We start from the raw sequence: 20,141 nt of genomic DNA, 5'->3' as shown, positions 1-20,141 counted from the left end.
CATCTTGGACTTTGGAAAACACCGATCGACATTTTTCACCATTTTCTGTCATTTTATAGACCGGACAACTAATCAATTAATCAAGAAAATAATCCACTGATTAATCAACATTGAAAATAATTGTCAGTTGCACCTAGGGGTGGGCGATATGGCCTGAACTCATTTGTCTGTGTCTGATCATTCTCACTGACTGGAAATATCAAATAAATATTTGGACATATGCACAATATCAACAAAAGAGTGAAAAGCAATATACAGCGAGCAGGAAAGAGCACGAAGCAGCAACACCCAATGCAATGTCATCAACACCCCCACACGCTAGCTGTGTAGCAGAGTAGCAGTACGTACACTGTCAGCAACGGGAAAGTTCCAACAGTGGAAACGTGACTGCCAAATCTCTATGGGTGGACACATTTCTACCATCGCAGGGTATATACCATTATACTACCCAACCCTAGTTGCAGCCCGACCGCAGGTGTCAAAAACAAGACGTTCTTGACCACCTGTTTTCAGTTGTCGATAATACATTTTGCCGTCTTCTCAATGTACTGGAGCCGAGGAAGGGATTCCCAGCTGTAACAAATCACAGGTCTCGACCCCAGTAACAAAAAATGGCTGTTAAATTGAATGAGCCACTACGAAACTTGATATAAATACATTAAACCCAAACATGGTGTTACACATCTCTGTTAGCTTCGCTCTGAGCAGACTTGATTGATTTTGTCAACAAGGACAGTTGTGACTGAACAAACAATGCAGACTAGAGGTGAAATGATTACTCGACCACTCGAGTCGATCAACAGAAAATGTATCTGCTACTATCTTAATACTTGATTGCTTGTTTTCCTTGTCTTACATGATAGCACAATGAATGTCTGCGCGTCGGACAAAGCAAGCAAATTGAATATGTCACTGCTTCCATTGAGAAATTGTGGAGGGATCTTTCTCACTACTTTCTTACATTTTACAGACAAAAAATTTATCAATTAACCAATAAATTAACAGTCAGATGAATCAACAATGAAAATAATCACTAGCCCTAACGCGGGTCTTAAAAGCAGAGTTCAGAGGACAGGTCCTCGGGTAGCGACAGTTTCAGAGAAAACACTGTGGTTTGTTTTCTGTAGAATAGTGGTCATCTGATTTAGGGAGATTCTTCACAACCTGAGAATTTAATCATGATGTGTGAGTTCAATGTGCATCAATTGGGTCTGTTGCAAAACAAAACTGCATTTGCAAGCTAAATTCAGATTTTCCAGTCCAAGCAGTTGCACATGAATGCACCATTCTCCCAGACTTGGCAGCCTCAACTGCAATTCTATGGACTGAAAAGAAAAGTTCAAAACACACATGCAATTTTGGGGGGTGATAAATCTATTTGGTTGAGTCTCTCAAATACATTATGTAAATGTGAAACACTGCCATGGCACCATAACATCTTTTAAGTAACATCATGACTCAAACTGAAGCCAAAATCTGAATTGAAGTGAACTCCTCCTAATGCGTACATGCCTCTGTGAGCTACATTCCTCTTCCTCTCTTTCCTGAAGATAATCTGTGACTCAATGAGCTACAGTGCACTCCACTTCAGCGGCCAACAGAATTTGCCCTCATTCAGGCAATTTAGTGCGAGTGCCCCTCAGCATCTGCCTCAGCTGTGCAACCACACAACAAAAGCCCAGGGAGACGGAGAGTGTCTGTGGTCCATCATGCCATGCTGTGTTCTCCTGTAATGAGTCAGTATTTAGAAGGCTGAAAATGCAGACATTGTGCTGGCAGGGACACTTAAAATATAGGGGAGATAAAGCTTCCGGAAGATTACAAGAAAGAGATTAATTGTGGCTTATTAAATAATTCTGACAATTCTGTGAACACAAACTGAAACTACCACAGTCCAGGATAAACATGTTTGTCACCGACGACAAACAGATAATAATTACGCCAAAAATCCTGGTTTGATTTTGATCCAGCTCAGGACTCCAGTAGAGCTGTACAACCTGTGCAAGGACTGAGAGAGAGCAGTCTGTCATCATGTCTAAAAAAGACATGCATAATCAGTGAAATGAAAAAGATTCTTCGAGGCTGAATTCTCAGGACCGTGCATGGATTTTTATTTTCGACTTGAATCCTGTGTGGCAGCAACATACAATAATAGGGAGTCTGTGTGGCATGAACAATGACTGAAATGGTAACATCTCTGTGAACACAATGAATCACCACAGTCTGTCGCAAAATAACACTCTTTCTTCCCGATTAATCATAACAGTGGTTCTCCAGTGGCTTCCCTGTTAGTGCTAGTCACGACACGCTCCCATGAAAAAGCCCACAAAGCAACTGCCTTCTTGCTACGAGCGAGAAAGCCATTAAGGTTTAGCGATACATGACACGCTAATGCTGCGCAGAGCCGGGCAGAATTTCATGCATCTCTAATAATTACTGTAATGACAAAGAGGCAAAAAAGGGGGACAGGGAGGGCAGGAGGGCAGGAGGGAGGGAGCCACAATGACCACTCAGCCACAAGCTGCCTGGGACTACACAGAACCCCGAAGCCTGGCACATGCACACAGCTCTCTCTGTGTGTCCATTCAGAGGGCAGACAAGCTGGGACGAGCCGGATAAGCCTGCCTGTGACTCCACCAGGAAGAGGATCAATAAGAGGGAATGCACCATTTCAGATACAGCCAGACAGAGCCAGGGGCAGGGCAGAGAGGCAGAGCAGCACTTGAGTACTCATTATGTTGTGTAGGATGACACAGTGTGAGCCACTTCTGGAGTTGTCTATGAATGGAGGAAGACGATGCAGACCCATCAGAGATTAGGCCAGACGGAACAGTAATTGGATTAAACCACTAATGAAAATAAAAACTGGCATGAGCGCGTCTCCGTCAAGGTTACAGAGCTGACGGATAATTGCGTGAACACGCTGATAGCAGGCAGAGAAACTGGTCGCCAGAAGCCCAAACCTATCCTATGACCGGAGAAGTGTTGAACAATGTTCACCATGGCCATCTCTTTTTCTTTCGCTCGCTGGCATGGAAGCAGTTGGCGGCTGCAGCTGAGCACTTGGACATCGTCCACCAGCAGTCAATCACATACTGATGTCCCGCCTCCCATGCTAACAGAGTCTGAAATGAACACCTGCCAAGTATCAAATGCCAGTAAAATTTGCCTTTGCCAGTAAATAAACAAGGGTCACCCACCACAGTGGCCAACATGATGATGCCTCAGCTGGTCTTTTCCTGTCCACAGATTTTGTCCCTGCTGACCACTATACACTCTCTCTAACCGTAAGCCAATCGAATCAAATCAAAACAGTGGCTGTGCATCAAACAGGTTTCTGATAAGCTGCCTCTTCTTCTGGCTCCATAAGAAACTGCTGTTATTTCCCACTTGGCCGAATGGCTTGCTAGTCTAACACTGGTTTAAAGACAGCCACGTACAAATAGCCGGTACAACGAATAGATCCATTGTAGAACTGAGTGACCAAGTTTGAAATCAAAGCCTCTATCTCCTCATCTCTTCACTGAATTTTTCACAATGTTCCAGACTTAATGCAGAACATGAAACGGCACTAAAAATGAGCATGTCTGTGTTACAGCTCAGAGTCTCATCGAGCAGGCGGCTCGTAAAACAATAGAAACAGCAATACTCTTACCTGCAGTCTGAGAACTACTGTAGAAAGAAACTGACTTTTTTACAAATAGTGTGATAATGACGAACATTTATACAATTTTTGATGCTCATTATTGTATTGATATCAATATGCTCAATAAGTAAAAGACAAAATTATACATTTCAGGCTTTTCTGAAAACTTTTTTTTTCTTGTTTTGTAGATTTAAAATTAGTCAGTGAAGCACAAAACAACACAGACCCTACTACTTCAATCAATTGCAATTTCAAAAACGCCAAACAACATCAAAATAACTCAATGTTAATTACAAACAAGTGGCCATGCTTCCTGCAAGATACAGCACAATAATTTGACCTCACAGACTGCATTTCTGCTCCAGTTTCTGCCTCTTAGAGAATCTATATGCACAGGATCTCTTTCAATCTAACTAACCAGACAACTGCCATCATCAAATGCCTTCAGTTCAATTCATCTTTCTGATCTGTACGTGCAGTGCATCTCCCTGCTGGAAAATCGGCCTCTTGCCATCCATATCAGACTAAAACCCTTGGATTGTAACAAAAGAGTCATCTATGCTTCATTAAGAAGCTCATTTGTTTTATCCTATTTAACGTTATACTTTAAAAGTCCCCATGGAGAAATTTGTTCCCTCATTGTTACTCATCCTACCTATTTAGGAGTGTGGAATAGCCACAGTGCAGTGCGTGGGGACTAAATGCAGTTCAGTGGCCAGCGCCTTGGTCAAGGGTAATAGCAGTGTGCAATAACTAATGTGCATGTCTTTTGGGTTGGAATCCAGAGCACCCAGAGGAAATCCATGCAAACACACGGAGAACATAAAAACTCTACAGTGTTTATTATGAGGCAGCAGTGCCAGCCACATTCACATAAAGAAAACACTTGAGTATGCAGGTGATTGCAGTAGAGTAGCTTGAAACAAGCTTTGAGAGCTTAAAAAAATTATTCAATTTAAAACTTCTGTTTATATCGTCTAAATGTACTACTTTAGCAGCATATTGCTATAAATGTTTGTGCTCAGCCTCATACTTTAAATTGTCATCTTCAGACTCTTTGCACTAAAAACTTTCAATGAAGAATGTCAGATTTCTTTGACAGTCGGGAAATGCTTCTCTAGCCCTCCAGACAAGGGCATGCTTGGTACTCCGGTTTGTTTGTGTTGTTCAAGGCCATCGCTGATGTCCCTCATTAATCCATGCCACATCTAATTGTGCTAAGCCATAACAGCAGGCCATTTGCATTCTTAAGCAACAGCGCCATGCTCTGCCACAATTTTTCCAGTTGCCTTTGACTAATTGGAGGTGCTTCTGACAGGCTAGATGGGTATAGGTAACATTAGTCAAGCTTTTTAGACAAACATGTGCTGGTTCAGTTGTAACCTGTGGAATGTATCAATAACAAAGTTGCCCTATTCAGATTGACACTTGTGGAAGACATGAGAGAGTATCAGACATCTTTAAAGAGCAACCAGTATTGTCAGGTTTTCAATAAGCCTTTCCCAACATGCACTGACAAAAGGTCCTGGGCAGGTGCAAGTCTATCAATGGGCTTGCACAGTCAGATGCACATACGTATGCCAAATTTAGAGTTTCTGGATTGTGCAGAGAGAAAGCACAGCACCCAACGGAAACCCAGTCAGGTGGGTTACGACAGTGTTGAAAACATTCTATGCGGTGAACATAAGGTTTAGGCAGAAGGGCAGTTAAGTTCAGTCAACCTTAAGAAGAATGCTGTCCTTGTTATCTTTCAGTCAGCCAAATGTTGTGATTCAATCGGTTAGCACTTCTGGTGAGACAAGAAATTCATACTCTGATTAGACAAGCAATGACTCATGACCAACCTGTTACTACACCTGCTAGGCAAATCTGTTCACATCTATACGTTTCATGTAAGGTGTTCCTTTCTCTACAAATCCACTGCACATTCAAGAAATATTAAGCATCAAAATGCAATGCACATGATTGCACCACATGCTGTTGAAAAAACAACAAACACAATCTTTTTCACTCGCAAAACACTTGGTTTTAGTTTCAAAAGCAGTAATTGGGAAGCTGGATCCCACATTCCCTTCATGTTCTTGCTATAGCTGTCAGTACAAAAGAGCAAGGAAAGCCCAAGGTTGTGCTTTGCATTCCCAGAGACAGACTTACTAGGCGTGGTCTGTCTTCACAACGGCTCCACTGAGGGCGACAGATGGCACAGAGGCACCTTATGACACAACATGAGCTTCCAGACACACACACCTTGTTGGCCAATCAGAAGCTGGACTGTAAAAATAGACACTGGGACAAGGCTAGCCTCCAGAGAGTTGGCTACTTTATTCCTCGGGGCTAAGAATCGCCAGAGACATCTGCAGAGAGGGAAGACTATCGCCATTAATCTTGGGACTGAAAAACAAAGCTGTGATGAATTAGAGTGGGGTACTGCCTTTTTCTGATTTTATGGCTGCTCAATAAACATGTAATAGGACGTGCCAATTTCAGTTAAGTGGCCTGAAATAATTTCATTACCAGTGGTACATAGATTTAAGGGTCATATTTATTGTCAGGTATTTGTTATTGATGGTTATTGATGGGTCTCATTTGTTTGACCTTGAGATAATAACAACCAGTCGAGCCAACTCATTACTACAGATTCACCTGCCTTAAAATTCATTAAATTCAGTCTGAGGTAGATCCAAGGCATTATACACTGCACGTTTGAGCTGCAGTTCGTTTAATGTTCTGTTACAAATCCTGTGAGCTCCACTGCTGGAATAAATTTGTCAGGGGCAAAAAAAAAAAAAAAAAAAAACCTGGGGAATTCATAAGTCTGAAATTCAAGTCATCTGAGAAAGTCGATTTCAGGCATTTGAGAAATTCCCATTTTGATACTGGGAGAATGAACTCTGAGGGGAAATGCATTAAGTTTAAGTTGATACCAAAAGGAACAAATGGATACCCCAATAGTGGACAGTTCATTACACAGAGACTAAATGACTAAATGCAATAAGGACATTAATGACATTTATCAAAACGCAGACTGAATGTCTGGGTACTCAAGTTTCATCTCCCATCTAGATTTGAATTTGCCTTATTTGCCAGCAACATGACAGCTGACATTTTTAAGATAAAACAATGTGGAACTTGTATCACCTATACTTTCAGTTCCTACTTGAATATATGTTTTCACAAAGGGACACAGGAACTTCGACAAAAAGCAAGACCTAAAAAGTCACAGGAAATTGAGAATCAGTCCGCATGAAAAAATCATTTTGACCTTGACATGATAGAATGGCTCCTGGCATTAACATCTTTACACAATCATCTATTAACACAACTGCAAGTCCAACAATTATTTCAAAACCTACTCATATTCAATCAAGCCAGAAGATTCCATTGGTGGCGTCTCCTCCAGGAGTACAACACTACACTTGCTGGTACTACAACTTGGAAAGCTAGTGGCTACTCTTTTTTTCATGCTTACCGATGTGTATGTGGATGGTATTCTGCAGGTATTAGTCTACTGATGGCAACAGAGACACACAGTCACAGACTATAAAAGGTGCACGTAAATAGATCACTTGAGAAGACCTTAGCCCAATTATTCAGTGTAGGTAAACACAGCATGCATTTCACCTCTATGCTCTTGCCACTTGTTTAGAACAACAATACTCCTCTGGTTATTTGAACAAGATCTCTTTGAGACACGAGCAAACTAATCATAGTGGCAGCTCCAAGATGAAACCCTCCGATCAATATGTCCCATGTTGCAAAATAATTTCAACAGTCAGTCAATTTTCTAATTAATTTCTTTGAGAAAATTCATTTGAAGACACGGTTGTATATTTTGTACAACACATTAGAATGTCGTGATTTGGACAGATACTCCAGTCCAACTGAAACTGAAATGCTTGTTTTCTATAACCATTGCTAAGTTCAATTAATGGTCTTCATTTAGGAACACAAATTAAGACTAAAACAGTAATGTCTGATCTAATGAGGGCACTCTGTTAGAATATATACAGTACCTATAGGTGTTGGACTTGTTCTTTCTATATGGAGAATGCATACTACATTTACATGTAGGCAATCACAACATTTATTTCAGCCAGTGGATGGTCCAACATATACGTTGTGTGTAGAGTCCATACATTGAGCACTAATCCCCATAATTCTTAAGGAACATCCACCATATTGGTACAGGGAATCCATACCTCCTAATGCATGTAAGTCTATCAAGGCACAATCAATCCACAGTCAAAATCATAACTCGCTGAATTTTCTATTGATTTTGCTCTGATTTTGGTTTGTCACAAATGTCAGACATGTATTTATGATACAGGATACTTGTTTAAATTTAAAAAAGGGTGCTTTCATACCAAAATACATTACCTAGTGTAGCTAGGAACAGTTCACAAAGATTAACTTACCCTACATAAGACTCAACTTCTTCTATTTTACATTTAAGTCACAAATATATATATATATATATACAGTGTATCAGCAGGGTTGTGCAAAGTTGTAACACTTGTACATTGTGATACACTAATTTTATAGCTGTGACTTCAGGAAAATTGTTTAAACAAGAGAGATGAACAATATAAATTTACCTCTAATCTCATATTAATGTATAAAAAGACCATGATTGATTCATCTTTTTTTCTTTATCTGACATCAGATAGCGTAGCTTAGTATCAGAACATTTGTGTTAAGTCAAACTTGGTCTAACTTTTTGTGATATATATATTAAATTCAACACATATACCATAGTTAAATATTGCAAAATGACTTTGAACCTGTGAAGTGTTATCCCAGTTGCTTGGTTTTGGCATTTCTTGTGTTAGGGTATCCGAAAGCAGCACAAATGTCTGGCATTTTCTACTATTTGAATGGGTCAGAACTCTGCTGTAATATCTTGGCGGCAGAGATGCATCATCTCATGTCTCTATCTCTCTATCTCAGGGGCGACTGTGGCTCAGGAGGTAGCGTGATCATCCACTTATCAGAGGGTCTGTGGTTCGATCCCTGGCGCTGCAATCTGCACAAAGTATTGAAGTATCCTGGCTACCGCTTTCAGTGGTCTCTAAGTCTAGAAAAGAACAATATCAATACAGTCCATTTACCATATCTATGAGCAAGATGAGCAGTGAAGCACGCCTTTCATGGTATCAACCAAAACCATAACCCCAAACAAGATCACAAGGAAAAAAACAAATTAAGAAACAAATGAAACACTTCCAAATGAAAGTAAGGGCGAAACACCTAATTAAATAGGATTTCCTTTGGCTAACGTTTGACAAGGAACAGCAGCACTAGTTCTGTTAGTGATGCAGGGAGGCTCCAGAAATTATTGGAGACGACGACCCCGATATAATGAGTCTTTTAATTAAGTGACGCCTGCTCACAGACCCTAGTTGTGGCCAATGACTTGAATCTGTTGCAGCCTGTTAAAGAACAAAGAAATCTTGTTGATTCTAGTAATTAGTTGTACATCATTTGCAATGTTTAACTATCACTAATAAGAGACCAAAAATACTTCAGATACGGCATGATCAACATGAATTTAATATAAATGATCCTGAATGATAGCTCATTTGAAGCATAATATATGGACGGTTTCTATAGCAAGAGGTGTTATATCCCAGGAATTTACCATCATGGGCATCTGAAAACATTTCTCGTTAAGGTTTGGATGGTGCCCTGTACGCAACATTAATGTCCTTTGATAGACACAAGCCTGTCAAAGTGATGAACTGCACTACTTGTGGTTTTTAGAGATGATGACATATGATTAATATTAAAGCTACTATTTGTGCCCTATGCTATAAAACTCTCAACCCCTGTAGCACCAGTGCTATGTGCTAAATGTACAGACACCGTGTCGGGCTACGATTCCAATAATGTTTTGATTAATTGTTCAGCCACACCAGCTATACAGGCATATACAACAGAAAGACTTCCTCATGGATGTGCAGACATGTCCAGACAACCAACAGTGCAAGAAAACATAGTGCATATGGAGTCTGTTAGATAGGAATCAAATACACAATCTTGGATAGTTAAAGTATTGCAACATTACACAGGAAGTCAGTCCCAGACAAAAACTGGCATTTGTGGACGTTAATATATATCTGACTCAGCCTTCCCATTATATCAATATACAAGAAACACATTTTCCAATATGGCACTGTAAGACAGACAAACGATATTGAGCACCACAACAACTGATGTCAAACACCCTTAATGCTAGAGCATGGTGGCTTCCATCCACTAGTCAAACAGTGCACTGACCCTGTTCAGTCAAAATGTGTTTTAACTGTGCGGAGCTGTAGCCACTCAGGCAGAGAGAGCGGCCATGTGCTGTCATAAGGCAGAGAACAGCCCTTCACATTTCCCCTCTCGCCACTAATGGTGGTTGTTGTGAAGCAATCTCCAGTGGGAGTATGCAAGTCACCAGTATGCCATTGAGAATACAGGAGATGATTACTGTTTGCGAACAGTGTGCATGCAGTACCTACATTTTTAGATAGAAACGCACCGTGTGTCTAATAATGTTAATGAAGAAAAGACTAGATACCAAATATAAGATGTGAAGAATATGCTCTAAGCATCATGAAAGCCTACCATGGTTTGGGTGAGTTATTCAAAACTACTAGTTTACCGCATTGTGAGCATTTTGACCACAACCATGAGCACAAATCTTCTTGAGCTGCTTCCAATTGCTGCTTTGGAATAATGAATAAATGATACCTACAATGAAGTTAACAGTGAAGGTAACTGCAGTGGTTCTCATTGGTGGTTCTTCCAGATGTTGCGCAGCCATATCAAGCATTTTAAGGATGCATAGATACCCTCTGTCTATACTGAACTAGTCACTATGAGTGGTGATGCGAGATAGTTTCATTTGCTTCAGAGGGCCTGTCATCTGCCTTTGCACTCTATGACATCCATGGAAAAGATACACAATGGGGTTCATGACACATCCGGCTTCTGCTGGCAAAGAGAGCAAGACGGCTTTCAGGCAGTGGAAGTCAGTGTGTCATACTGAGAGGAAATCCTTCAGGGAGGAATGTGAGAGACAGACAAGATGCCAAACATACAGTGTAGACAAAAAAAAGTTAGACTCAAAACGATGACACAGTATTATATGGAAAAGTTTTGTGCGATATTGAATTTTCATTCTGCTCTTTTTTAGGAAAACCAGTAAAAGTCTTGGGTTGACAAAGTGGTATGCTGAGTTTAAAATACAACCATTACGACCTTGCAAGTCTTCTCTTGTCCTTCCTCCCCTTTTACCTTCTCAAGCATTGCACACTATCTTAACTAGGAACAGCTATTGTTAAGATGTTAGTAGTCAGTATTTAAAGCATTTAAAAGACCAAAAGTATTTAATTAAAACCTGGCTATTCAATTAAATAAACTATCTAGAGGTGAGCAGTTTTTTAATCACTTTTACCTGCATTAAGCAGTTCAGTACAAGCAAATTGGGTTCATGATATTTAGCAGTTCCATAAAAAAATAATCATAATCACAGACAAACACTCTAATCTATGAGTCATCATCTCAGTGAGCCAAACAAAGTACATGGAGGTTTGCACATATGGAAGTAAAATGTGAAGAAATAGAAGAAATAGGAATAAATATGAAATATGAATTTCACCAGTTGACGGGGCAAAGATTTGGGAAAGAATTTTTAAAAAGTCCATTCAAACTTTCTAGTGTAATCAAGTTTTTTTTTTTTAATACTAAAGAATTTTCTTCTTTTTTTTTTTTGCAAACTTCTTAGCCCTGTGCTAACCCTACTCTTTGCCTGTGGAGAGCTGCAGATAGACATGTGCACTGATGTTTTTCAACGGTAGGGCATAATGCACTGGAGGTTTACACCTCCGCTGGACAGGCACCCCAACCAACCCAGATGAAAACCCTCCCCAGCTTTCCACCTGCAAACATGCAGCTGTGTTTGATGGGATGCACAAACAAGCTGGAGCACAACCCAAGTACTTTAGTATATCTCTTAAGTTGGGCCTTAGGGATGTTTTAAGGCTGTTTGAGTTTATACTTCACTGTCACATCTGTCAGTTATTGTAGCCAAACTGGGCAAAACATTTGTAACTGGGGTGTGTTAACCATGCAGTGTGACAGCCTGGGAGATCCATCGATCAAAGCAAAGACACCCTTTTAAGTCATTATATCACACAGAGTGAGTCAGCAACCCTGCAGAGAAACTTCATCTTTGGATCAATACCTAAAGCATGTTGCCAAAGGTGAGACTTGAGCAGTAAAGATAGTACATCATGCCAACATCACCAAACCTTGTGCCTTGATATCTATCCATGAACATCACACACAGTAAAGGTGACAAGTCAACCCTTGTCAGAGATCCAGTGCCACAGTGACAAAGTGACTGTTTGACTTTGTGCAAACAGGGTACCCTTTATACCACAGGTAAAACCGTCATAAGCTTTTCCCTCAATAATCTGTCCAACTGACCAACTGTTCCACACAAAGGTGAATGTGAGGTTTAACAACAGGTTGCAGTTACCTCCCAGCAAGTTCGTATAGGGTTTCAACAGGTACTAAACAGTGCAATTACACAATAGCCAGAAAACACCCCGACAATGGGGACGTGGTGGTGTACCAGACCAGGCACACTGTTCACAAGCCTTGAGCATTTCAGAACAAGTCACATCCACTGCTGGCATTAGCACTGAGGAGTTAACTGTAGTACTCCAGTGACCTCTGACTCAGAGATGGACTCTAATCCCCTCCAATCCTCTAGCTACATCCTCTGTCCGGTGGGTGTGTCTGCTGGGTTCAGGAATTCCAAGTGCTGCGTTTAACTCTCAGTGATATCGCCTGTTAATGTTAGCGATCCAGTGCCCTCAATGAAAACATCTTCAAATTATCCTTTATAGCCTCTCGAAATTCCTTCCACATACAGGCTTCAGTGGTTACTTCTGATTGGTTGGGGTGTATGAAAAGAGATGTGGTCTGTGGTAGATAATGTGAATCTCTGTGTGTGCTACGCCCTCCTCGTGAAGCTACACTCTGTCGGGGGGGGGGGACTTGTCGTGACTCCATGTGTATTAGAGGGAATACATGACTAAATACAATCCAGTTAGCAGCTACGTACACCTCAGTTTGAAGGGAACTGGCTGGCAAAACAGACATGCAAAAAATATTAATGTCACAGTGCCATCTGTCACAAATCCATACACGACAGAAATATTTCTCCATGGACTGCAGAAGCAATTGTCATTAAGGGATGGTGTGATGTCCATTCCATTATGCATTCATTATTCATTGGGTCAATCACCACAAGCCTGCGTGTGCTGTCCAGATAAAAAAGGTCAAAATAGAGGTCAAGATCTCAGATTGCACCGTGTCTGAATTATCACCCTGGTATGATCCTCAAATTTTAATGAGTAAAAACTCTTAACAGCTGATTATTATCACTGCCAATTCCTGAGAACAGCAGTTTAGAAAGCTAAAGGAATTAATCAAAAAAATAAACTTAACTGGTCACTGTTTGACTTGCTAACTGCAGCAATAATGATCAATTACACAATGCAAAAAGCTCTGAAAATATTTCTAAATATTTCATGTTTAACATACTATACCAAATGATCCAAGCACTTGTATTCACAGGAGCTACACAGTTTTGCTGCAAAATTAAAAGAGGTGCCATGTTGCCATGTAGGTTTCTTTCTATCTTTGGACTTTTCTATTACATAATTTTAGATTACTCTGCTTGAATGAGGATGAAATGAGGTTAACTCCCATCCCCAGTGCTATCACTTTCTCATTTTTTTTCCTTTTCCTTCTAGTCCTCTAAAAATCCTAACACTGAGATATGTACCCATAAAATATCATCAACCTAAGAATAATGTGACACTTAGTGTAAGTGATCCCTGTAGCTGTAGGCTAACAAATTTATAAAAAAGGTGATTATATTAGTTTTTGTGCATAGCCATTTTTTATGAATAATGAGTCTTTCAATAAATAGTTTGCAGTTTGTATGCAAAGTGAGAGGGTCATCAGTGCAGGATTACATATAAAATACTCAAAGTGCACTGCTTTCCACTGCTTTGCATTACATCAGACAACCCTTTTCACGTGTAAAACTGTTGAAAGGGTTAAAATATACTTGAGAGACTATTAAAACACTTCTGCAGGCTGCCCAAGTATAGCCTATCTGTGGGAATCACTGACATCATTTCAAAGTGGATCCTGCACATTGAATGGATCACAGCTATAGCTGCTAATGCTCCCCTGGAGATAGTGCCTTCCTTGTGTGATCTAATTAGAGATTAAAAATAACAGCTTTTTTTGCTGAATGACTGTCATTTTACTACTTTAATAATTGATTTTTTTTTCTTTTCAGAATAATATCAATGCATGTCATGAATGTGTGAATAGGTATCTCTAAGTTGCCAGGCAATGACTAAGCCTGCAGAGAAGTATAATGTTTGAGAGGGTGACACACTATGGTAACTGCATAAAAAGAAAGCCTGCGGCATGGCAATCCAAATTTTCCCTGCTCTGTGCATGGTGATGTATCCTATAGTGTTTCAATAATGAATGCACCATGATGTGCATGGATGCATGAGAACACACACACTGCTTCCTTTCACACAACATAAAAGAAGTTGAGAGCTAAATCCTTGCCAGCAGCATATTGCTTTATTACAGTAAGATGACACATGGACTCATTTTGTAAAATCAGACATACTGTAAGCTTGCTTTTAGGAGTTTGAGTTCTGAAGACTCATCTTTATTTCTTGTAAATTGGTACACAGTTCCTTTCAGCATCGACAGTGGCATGATTATAAGCTCATTTCCTCTTTCAGGGACTACATGGGTCACAGACAGGGCTGTGATGTCTTATTTTTGGGTCACAGGAGACCTGTCTTTCCCTGTGCCTCCCAAATAAGACAAGTAAGACACACTAGAAAGGCAGAAAGGGGAGCCAGGAGGTGCTCTCAGTTCATAACAGCCTAAGCAAAACGGGAAATCAGTCTTTATTTGCAAGTGAATAGCCCAGAGAGAAAAGGTGGTACATTTTGCACAGTGTGCCCAGCATTTACATAGCTGAAGGTGACTGGTCAGGGAAAATGAGAATAAAAAAGAAAACAGCCATGTGGAAATGGCTCTAAGTTGTTTTCACCATTGTCAAGAGGAGACTGTAGCTGAACTAGAGACTAAATGTTAAAATTTTTGAATCAAAGACAAACTCAGTTGTTTACAGATATTTATAAAATCTCCTGCTTAAAGCATTACTTACGTGTACAATCAGTGTGTCAAGTAGTCTCACCTATACCTAGCAGATAACTGATACTTTGATAAAGCATCCTGTCATAGGTTCCTTTTGTCCCACAGAGGAAATGCTTCAAACAGGAGAGAAGACATATAATGCCTAAAGGTTTGCTAATCTAGGGTTACATGTCCACAGGGATCCTGTGCTCACAGTGTTGGCCTCTTTTCTTCTTCTTTTTATTTGATGAATGACAAGGACACACTGTTCTAATTTCCTGATCTTAGCATGATCAGACTGTGATATGAAGTTAGCAGGATTGCAAAAAGCGATGTATCCAGTAGATATACAACATTTTTTTCTTACAGGTCTCTCTGTTCAGTGCTGCCTCTGACCTGCTTCATACTCTTAAATGAAGCCTGATTAATATTAATCCCTAATGCAAAACCGTAAGTATGCTACCACCACAGAGGCTAATCACTGAAAAATCATCCACTAAACCCACAGCCTGTGCCTCTTCTGTGAGCAAACCCTAAGGAAAGGATGTTTATGTTCCTCCCACAGTGCTTCACGGGGTCACGTGCATGTGTAATGTCATCTTTTTAGCGTCCTTAGGCAATGCATCTCCTCTCAACTCTGTCAGACCTGGATCTGTCTGATCTACTCTCCATCACAAAAGAGTCAAGTAGTCCTAGCTGGAACACAGCCTCTCTCTTGCTTCTGCTTCCTAATACTGGACAAAAACCTTAGCATGTGTGAGATTAAAAAAAAAAAAAAAAAGATGTGCAAGAGATGTGGGAGCTTTAAAGCTCCGCAGTCTGATTTATAGAGAATGAGTATTTCACCGACTGTTTCACGGTTAAGATAACATATGAGTTTGTTGAAAATTACTAGTCTGAATAGATAGAATAGCTAAAACAAGCACGGCTGACAGTTGTTTCCCAGAAATTGTCTCCCAATACAGCAGTTGTCTTTTTCCATCCTCAGCTCCATTCTGAAACAAATTCTGGTTCAATAAACATCCTCTAAAGCTTAGCAGTGGCCTGTCAGTGGATACTCTGCTCTTGGCAGGTTTAGTTATTTGATAAGGCAAAACAAAAATCACAGAAAATGGTGGTGAAAAGATACATTAGGCCTTTACCTGCTTTGGCTGGATCTCCCTAATGGACCTTTCTTCAAATGTGCATGTGTCTGTCTGACTTTAATACCATTTTGCAGAGTACTGCTTGACACTCAAAGTAGAAGTCCGCAAATGCACTTGACAGCACCATCACCGCTGCTGCTCAGATAAGAGATTACAGCTGGTTCCCACAACAAAACACTTGCTTTCTGTAGTGGTTTTAATCAAATGCTAAAAGGTTTTGCATTACTAGTCTAATATAGCACACTTTAGCAGCCACATGGCATTCCAAGCCGTGATCATGCGTAGTGTTGACAGGATGAACGATTGACCAAAACTTTAACTGACAATAATGTTGATAATTATCCATTTGAGCCATTTATAAAGCACTAATGCCAAATATTTGCTGCCTTCAGCTTGCTTTTTGCTGGTAGTTGTCAAAAAAAGAAATGTGAAGAATCTGACTCGTGCAAAGCGGGATGATGGGCAGGCATTTTTCCCAATTTTCAGTCATTTTTAGAGACTAAATGATTAATGAACTAATTGGAAAAAAAACAGACTTATCGTCAATCAAAATAAGAATTAAGAGCAGCTCTTAAAATATGCATTTCCACTGCGGCCTCTCTGGAAGGTACGACCTCACTGAACTGACACATTATTGGTCTCATTAGGTAAGGGACATATTGTAAAGGTCTCTGCACTTAATCAAGCTTTGTAATTGTGTACTGAAGAAACTGAAGAGAATGCGTCATTTTTTACATGGCTTGCAGTTTCTTGTTTTGAGGGAGGGTAATCTATGTTGGTGGACCGCCCAAATAAATTCTAAATATGGGAATCATTGCTGGCAGTACACGATGTGCACACACTATTCTGAAATAATCATTTTATCAAGTTGGAGCTGCTGGACTGGCAGCCATTGCTTTTGGCAATGTTGATTTCCATCCTCGTGAAGCTAAGTCAGACGTAAAGAAGTCTGGAGCTCTTGTAAGTCGCGCCTGCAGTCACAGCCACGCTTCCATCTTGCTTTGTAAATGGAGCAGCATGGAGCTACGCCATCATTCCCACGTGATCTGACTGATGATGTAACACAGGCTAGTGAAACAATCCTGATGTAAACTAGAGAGCCACATTTTGCAGTTCAAGAGAGCCATATGGTGAGATGCAGAGTTGCAGTTCATTCATCAACCTCACTGGTAGAGGACATTTGGAACTCACTGCTTATCTTGCCCAGTTTTGCTTCTTTTCTCTCACTCTGATTTCTGGAGGCCATATTTCATTTCCTGTCAGAAATGCAGCCTTAAAATGCTTCCTCATTCCAGATATCAGCTTGAGGAAGATGAATTAATAATTATGTCAAGAGGCTCAACAGGCCCATAGAGTATGTCGGCAGAGCCAGAGAGGAAAGGCAAAACAAAGATGGTTAATCCTTCCCCAATCTCACTTCAGTCATAAATACTGCAACTATCCTAAATAATTATCTATGGAAAGATCGCAGTTTTCTTTGGTTTATATTCACCTACAAAAGTCACATTTACGAAAGTACTATTTCTCACATTTGTGCAGAGCATTGCAAACACTACAAATGCATACTCAATGAAGGAAGACAAAACAAACATTTTCATTTAAGCTTCAGTGATGGTGCACGAGTGATTACTTTATCAAAAGGTAGTCTACCTTATGCAAGATCAGAATGGGGATGATAGACTCAACAACACAAGAGTCATGCAGTCTTGCCTGTCTTATATCCACATTCAAGGTAACTGTATCACGGTCAACATTGTCCACTTTCTGTTTCATACACATAACTGTACATTTAAGGCAATGCTTGGCAGGTTATCACATATGATTCAAACCAAAATCAAACCTCAAATTCCTTACTTCTTTCCTTATTAGAATATGTAGAGTTAAATCATTTGGGCTGATATGTTAACAAGAATTTGTAAACTGCAGACAAGCTGATGAGAAACAAGAAACTGGTGCACAGAAATGTCTGATAAGTAAATATTTCCAACTACAAAATGTCCCATTCAGTAGATACATGGTAACAATTGTTGGTAAAAAAATTAAAACATCAAAAAGTATGGATGGTTAAATTATAACACTGGTTAATAACTGCATTAACAAGATCCTTCAATTGGAGTCTCTCTAGTCACATATCTCGAGTCCACAGTCTTACAGCTTCAGATGTTCCACAAAGATTAAGTCCACAAAGGCTTCTCTCTCAAATACAACAGAGAATTTTCAGAGGCCGTGGATGCTCAATTTATTCTCTATTATTTTTTAGATCTCATCTAATCCTTCCATTAAATGAGTAGGTTTTGTCACGACAGTCACAAGCAGCCCATCATTTCTGAGGCTGTATTACACCACGATGTGTTCAAGTGTAACTGTAAGATACGTAAGAGATTATCCTGAACAAACGTGTGAAATTCATTAGAATATGCCAACATTAAATTATAGGCACAAGAAATGACTGAATCCAATCATTAGGGTCTTTTCATTTCTACATGTAACGTTCCAATAAACCCAGGGGAGATTGCATTACCATTACAATGCAGTGAGGGCTCCACTCCCTCTGCGTTTCCCTCTCCTGCCCGAGGAACACCCCTGCACATATTGGATTGTACATGAAGGATTAAAAGGCTATCCCACGAAAACCCTGATCCTGAGTGTAGCTGAGAGTACTACTCCAGCCATAAGCGCCTCACATGTCGAATTACTGATTTTAATCACAAAAAAGAAATTGGCGTGCAAAGGCTATTAAAAATGTAATTTGACACAAAACTCCCTCAATTAGACTTACATAACGACACATTTTACCAACTTAGAGGATCTCATTTCAAAGCCTTTATCCTAACATCAGATTACATAACAGATGATTCAGAGTAGAAGTTGTGCTTGCTATGCATCAATGTGCCAGGGAGACCAAATAAACCGACACCGTCCACGGGTTGCCCTGCGTGCAATCAAGCATCCACTGTCAGAAACCCCTCCTCAATGCCATCACACCTGTGTGCGCTGACAGGTGCGTTTGACTGTGCCACGTGTTTCATCCTGCACAATGTACCTTTAAAACTGGGGAACCGTGACTCAACCCAGCGGGGGGGTGTGTGTGTGTGTGTGTGTGTGTACATATACAGTGAGTCCAGCATCACTCCCCATCAACAACAAAACACGTCCCATCCAGGCTGAGACCAACGGCCAGCACGACCACAAATGGAGGAAAAAATAAACCCACAAACCAAATTTCCATCCACAAAACATCCACAGTCAATACTTACACCATTTAAAAAGCCTCTTCGTCTAGAGCATCATGTTTAATTTAATGTAGAACAACGCTAAGTCAGCCCACAGGCTGGTCACGCAAAGAGCATCGTTGTGTAGCCTACTGAGTGTGTGTGTCTGTGTGTCTCTGTGTGTGTGTGTGTGTGTGTGTCCAGAGAAAATGGTACACAAACACATTAGCAGCAAGCTGCCTTTACTTAAAAAACAGATCACCGAGCTCGCCAGTAAGCTAATTAGCAGCAGGCGCAGTACCGTTACCGCTGCACCTGCCAAGCAGCGCGCCTGCGGGCGGAGGGAGAGCGGCGACCGGGAGGCGAGTGGATGCCTTCGGTCCTTAGCACTATTAAATGGTAGGAATTGGACATTCCAAGGAAAACAGAACCATTTCTAGTTCAAAATCGTGTCGTAGTGCTGAGTATGAGGGTCTTACCTGTACAGCTCACAAAAAGCAAGGCTAGAAAAATATCCCTTAACTGGACCATCGCAACTCCCGAGTAAGGTGAACGTTAAACGGCAAAGCTAACGTGTAATCTCCGCTCGGTCCCTACAGCGTCGCCCTCGGGTTTCGTGCCTATTTCAGCAACTGCTCATCCTAATCTATATATTTCTGAGCTGGTGGGTGAAGAATGTCAGCAGCGGCGTCGTTGACGACAAGCAGCGGCCAGAGATTATCACTGATGAGCGCCAGTGCCCCGTTCAAAGTCTGACTGACAAGCGGAGCCTTCGCACACACACGGATTAATCCGCACAGGCGGAATGAGAGAGCTCCTGTTAAGTAGTGCGCGGGTCTCAAAGGAAAGCAGCGTCACAGGGAACCCCCCCCCCCCCCCATAATAATCGTGATGTTGAAA

The 20,141-nt window shown here is 40.7% G+C and overlaps 1 protein-coding gene across 3 annotated transcripts in view; it reads right to left on the bottom strand.

Moving 5' to 3' along the window:
• Positions 1–19,908, bottom strand: part of ncam1b (neural cell adhesion molecule 1b) — a 62,209-nt gene extending 42,301 nt beyond the window's left edge. For all 3 annotated transcript variants that reach the window (XM_041941504.1, XM_041941505.1, XM_041941506.1), the window contains exon 1: positions 19,721–19,908. In XM_041941504.1, coding sequence (XP_041797438.1) covers positions 19,721–19,772 — 52 coding nt within the window. In that variant the 5' untranslated portion in view covers positions 19,773–19,908. The remainder of the gene's footprint in view (positions 1–19,720) is intronic.
• Positions 19,909–20,141: the final 233 nt, after the last annotated feature.

The sequence above is a fragment of the Chelmon rostratus genome, chromosome 7 (genome assembly GCF_017976325.1).
Source record: "Chelmon rostratus isolate fCheRos1 chromosome 7, fCheRos1.pri, whole genome shotgun sequence".
In the NCBI taxonomy this organism is placed as follows: domain Eukaryota; kingdom Metazoa; phylum Chordata; class Actinopteri; order Chaetodontiformes; family Chaetodontidae; genus Chelmon; species Chelmon rostratus.
This window is presented reverse-complemented; position numbering and strand designations above follow the sequence as displayed.